We start from the raw sequence: 5,193 nt of genomic DNA, 5'->3' as shown, positions 1-5,193 counted from the left end.
AAGAGGCTAGATAGAAATGGGCCAAGCAGTATTTAAATGAATACAATTTGTGTGTTGTTATTTCAGGGCATAAGCAGCCCCACCGCTCCTAATTACAACAGGTCTGGAATCATGGACACACACTTGTGTTCACCCTTACTTTGTTACACACTGTGGCCTCACTGCCTAACAGTCCCTGGGCTTCCAGTGCTATGTTTCCCCAACCCCGACTAGGAGTCTGGCTCTGCCTATGCTTCTCTTGGATTCTCCCACTCTAAGAAATGCTGCTGGCTTACGATAATATACAAATAATATAAAAAGAACTCAAGAAATTGGTCACCAAAAGAAAACATAATCCAATAAAAAAGAATGGAGTATAGACCTAAACAGAGAACTCTCAACAGAGGAATCTAAAATGGCTGAAAGACACTTAAGGAAGTGTTCAACATCCTTAGTCACCAGAGAAATGCAAATCAAAACAATATGAGATTCTATCTTACACCTGTAGGAATGGCCAAGATCAAAAACATTGATGACAACTTATGCTGGAGAGGTTCTGGGGTAAAGGGAACACTTCTGCATTGCTGGTCCGACTGTAAGCTGTTACAACCCCTTTGGATGTCAGTGTGGCGATCTCTCAGAAAATTAGGACACAACCTTACTCAAGACCCAGTAATACCACTTTTGGGTATATATCCAAAGGATGCTCAATCATGCCACAAGGACATGTGCTCAACTATGTTCATAGCAGCTTTGTTTGTTATAGCCATAACCTGGAAACAACCTAAATGCACCTTGACCAAAGAATGGATAAGGAAAATGTGGTACATTTACACAATGGAGTACTACACAGCAGAAAAAAAAAGATGACATCCTGAATTTTGCAGGAAAATGGATGAAGCTAGAAAACATTATTTTGAGTGAGGTAATTCAGACACAGAAAGACAGTTATCACATGTACTACTCATAGGTGGTGTTTAAACATAAAGCAAAGAAAGCCAGTCTACAAACCGCAATCCCAGAGAACAATGAGGACACTAACAGAGACTTACATAGATCTATTCCGCATGGGAAGTAGAAAAATATAAGATCTCCTGAGTAAATTGGGAGCATGGTGACTTTGGGGTAGGGCTGAAGGGGGAAGAGGAGAAGCAGGGAGGGGAGCAGAGAAAAATGTAGAGGTCAATAAAAATCAATTTAAAAAAAAAGGACTGCAGGTCCTTATCATTGGGCTAGATTTCACTCTGTCCTTATCCCTGTGCCAGACTTCACTGTCAGGCCACACTTAGGATCCAGGAATAGGTCTATTATCTCTGGTTCGTAATCATGGGATTAGAGGAAGAGGTCTCCAGCTAGGGGAAGGTTGATTGATTATATGTTATTTTTATTGTAAGCCCCAGTCTCTAGCCTCCATCTTTGGAGGTCCTGTCCCTGTGCCCACCAAGCCTTGACCCCTCCCCAGACAAACCTGCCAAAATCTTGCCCACTCTCAGTCTAAAGTGCAGGAATCACATTAAACCTGGATATTTTTTAATTTGGCCTGGTGTGATTTGGCTTGATTGGAATTTTTGTGTTGGCAGAGGAGATTTCGCATTAGGAAAATTCCTAACAGTTATGTTTTCTATAATTAATATATTAATTTTTTAGTAATTTTTAAAACATTAATTTTAACTGATTCATTTTATGTGCATGGTGTGAGGGTGTCAGATACCCTGGAAGTGGAGCTACAGGGAGTTGTGAGCTGCCATGTGGGTGTTAGAAATTAAACCTGGGTCCTCTGGAAGAACAGCCAATGCTATTAACCAGTGAGTCATCTCTCCAGCCCTTAAATTTGTAGTATTTTTTTAAACATAGTTTTGGCTGACCTGGAGCTCTCTATGTAGACCAGGATAACGTTGGACTCATAGAGATCCATCTATCACAGCCTGCTCAGTTCTGGGATCAGAGTCACATACTACTGTACCCATCACCCAAATATTTTATTCCAGTATTTTAATAATTTTCTCAGATGTTTACAATTTTCCTTGGCATATGTTCGTAAATGATAAAAACAATGCTAAATTTTTGTTTGTTTGTTTTGTTTTCTGAAGTCAATGATATTCTGTTGCTATATTTTCTGGGGCACCTGCATTCTAAATCCAAACTCTTTCAGCTTGTGATCCCAGCTCTGGAGCAATCTGACACCTCTTCTGACCTCTGCAGGCAACTGCACTCACAGGCACAGACCCACAGACAGGCACAGCCACCTACATATAATTAAATCCAACACAAATAATCTTAGAAAAACTCCAACTCTATGTCATATACTGTCTAGTCCTGAAAGTCTTCGTGGCATCAAAGCTATGAACCTTGGTTTGGCCTGAGTTAAAGGTTCCTGGAAATCTGAGCAGTTCTCAACCTGTGAGTTGTGACTTCTTTGGGGGTGGGGGGGAGGTCTTAAATGACCACGTCACAGGGATCCCATATCAGATGTCCTGCTTATCAATATTTACATTCTGATTCAGAACAATAGCAAAACTACAGTAGCAATGAAATAAATTTATAGTTGAAGTCACCACAGCATAACGAACTGTCTTAAAGGGCACAACATTAAGAAGGTTGAAAACCACTGGTCTAGGCATTTCTTAAACTGGTGTGGATGGCAGTGGGATGTGTCTTTCTGTCCCCACTCCACTAACCAAACATGTCCATATTGGAACCTGTTGTATGAGACAGCCTGAATCACTCCTAATTGGCTTCAGAGTATACTATCTCTCATTCCCGGAGAGGAGAGAAATGTATTCACTGACTGTGGACAGTGTGTCTCCAGCTCTCTGCATTCTGACTCTGTCTCTTAGAAATTTAGTCTCTGGCCAGGCGGTGGTGGCGCACGCCTTTAATCCCAGCACTCGGGAGGCAGAGGCAGGTGGATCTCTGTGAGTTCGAGACCAGCCTGGTCTACAGAGCTAGTTCCAAAACAGGCACCAAACCCACAGAGAAACCCGGTCTCGAAAAACCACAAAAAAAAAAAAAAAAAAAAAAATTCAGTCTCTGGATCCTTAGCACATAGAATTCTCTGACCTGGCTGGTGCCCCCTTTCTTCAGTAGTCTCCTCAAAACTCAGAGTTGCAGTATGGGGCCGACTTTTTCAGAGGATCACTGTCCTTTGTGTGAAAGTCAAAGCAGGAAAGAGTACGTGTGAGGAAACGATACGCAGGCTGAACGCCGTGGGGAAACACGCCCCGAACGGAGAAAAACGGTGTTTCATCGTCTCAGCTTTTACAGTTCCGTTCTTCTGGTCGCTGAAACTCAACTCGTCGGCTGTGAAATGAGTGCTGCAGAGCCTGCAGAGGCTACTGTGGGCATGCTCAGTACCACAGACATTCTGCAGGAGGGCGAGTTGGGTATGTATTTAATGCATTGCGAACGGAAGTACAAGAGCAGAGGGCTGTTTGCCAGGGACCGGAAAGGAAGCAGAGGGCAGAGGAGCTGAACCTCAAGCCTGAGAGCCTCTCACAGTGGGTTTCTGCAGAACCAGAGAATGCAGACAGGAGTTTAGTTAGCTAAGAGGTTTTTTTTTTTTTTTTTTTTTTTTTAACAGTGGTTATTCTTTTAGAGCATATAACATTTAAACAGTTCTCGTGAAAGCGAAATGAACAGTGGATTGCCATACAAAAGCCGGAGCCACGGTTTTTGGGGGGTTTGGAGTTTTGTTTTGTTTTGTTTTTCCTTTGTTTTGTTTTGGTGTGTGTGAGTGCGCGCGCTCTCGCACGCTCGCTTAGCTTGCTAGCCCACTCTTTTCCCAGGGATCTGGTACATTACACTCTGGTGAATCATGCCGAGTGAGTCCCTGTGGAACATGCTTGCTCTACAAAGTCCAACGGCAAAGGGGAATTCAAACAATAACAGCTCTGTAGTGCACAGTGACAAGAGGAGCCTGGGAAGCTGAGGCCTATTTTTTTGCAGATTCACTCAGATGGAAAAGGGTGTAAGGAGGAGGCAGGAAGCCTGGGGTCTAGGCTGACCCCACCCAGGACCAAATTCTGAGATCCTAGTCAAAAGAATATAATGGGTTTTCTACTTTAGTCTTCAAGAAGAAAGCAAAATTGTGTTTCTTGAGTTTTGAAAATGTCTATGCTGCATTACATTTCATTGTTTTATCTTCTTTTTTCCTTCTTCCCTGTCCCTCCACCTTAATTGTTTTCATTTAGGAAAAGATACTGGATTTTGGGAAAACAAGACATATTTACTAAAATACCAAATTCATGACACAATATTAATGCTTATTACTTAAACCAAGTATGCCCCAAACTGAAACATTATTGTTATTATTATTATCATCATTATTTATTATTATCGTTAACTATTGATGCTGTTGCTGCTGATTGACTAATTCCTTGAGACAGTCTCCTACTATTTTTCAAGCTGCCCAATAACTCTTGCTTCCTTTGCCCCCGCAGGGTTGAATTTTGTAATTAAATACTTACCCGATGGGAACAAGCTGGTTGGGAATGTGGAGCTCCTGTCCAAAGGGCAGATGTTATGTAACTAGAGGCATTGTGCAACTTGTAACTTGTCTCTCATTTGGAACCATAGCTGGTTCTGTGAGTGAAGCAGGTTTTTGTTTGCTTGTTTTCAAGACAGGGTATCCCTGTGTAGCCCTGGCTGTACTGGACTCACTCTCGTAGTCCAGACTGCCCTCAAACACAGAGACCTGCCTGCCTGCCTCTGCCTCCTGAATGCTGGGATTACCTGGCACTTTTAAAAATAAATAAATAAATAAAGTTAAACATCAGCAATGCTTCCTTTCTTTGTTTATTGAGAGATCATTTCTAATACTGCTTCCTAATAAAGATACAAAAGTAACTTCCAACTGTGCTGTGGAAGGCATTAGATTTTAGAAGGAATGCATGTCTATACAGTATGAGAAAGGTGGACAAAAATTTACCATTTATGTATCAAAATGAAACAGACGGCATCAGGTTTTATACTGCTGTAAATACAGTGGGTGACCAGAAAATCTTGCTGTTGATAACGTATATGATATGTCTGGCATGGAATCCTGCTGGAACCCAGTGCAAGGAAAAAGTTACACCGTTTATGAACCAAAATGAAACAGACAGTATCAGATTTTATACCACTGTAAATATAAAGGACTATCAATAAATCTTACTGTTGATAATGAATATGAAATGTCTGATGTGGAATCCTGCTAGAACCCAGGTGATTACATGC

At 41.7% G+C, this 5,193-nt stretch overlaps 1 protein-coding gene across 1 annotated transcript in view; it reads left to right on the top strand.

Moving 5' to 3' along the window:
- The first annotated feature begins 3,126 nt into the window (after positions 1-3,126).
- Positions 3,127-5,193, top strand: part of LOC101991527 (C-type lectin domain family 2 member D11-like) — a 10,401-nt gene continuing 8,334 nt past the window's right edge. The window contains exon 1 of the mRNA XM_005369221.2: positions 3,127-3,362. Coding sequence (XP_005369278.1) covers positions 3,287-3,362 — 76 coding nt within the window. The 5' untranslated portion in view covers positions 3,127-3,286. The remainder of the gene's footprint in view (positions 3,363-5,193) is intronic.

Source organism: Microtus ochrogaster, unplaced genomic scaffold (genome assembly GCF_000317375.1).
Source record: "Microtus ochrogaster isolate Prairie Vole_2 unplaced genomic scaffold, MicOch1.0 UNK46, whole genome shotgun sequence".
Taxonomy (NCBI): domain Eukaryota; kingdom Metazoa; phylum Chordata; class Mammalia; order Rodentia; family Cricetidae; genus Microtus; species Microtus ochrogaster.
Note: the sequence above shows the minus strand (reverse complement) of the source record. Positions and strands in the feature narration are given on the sequence as shown.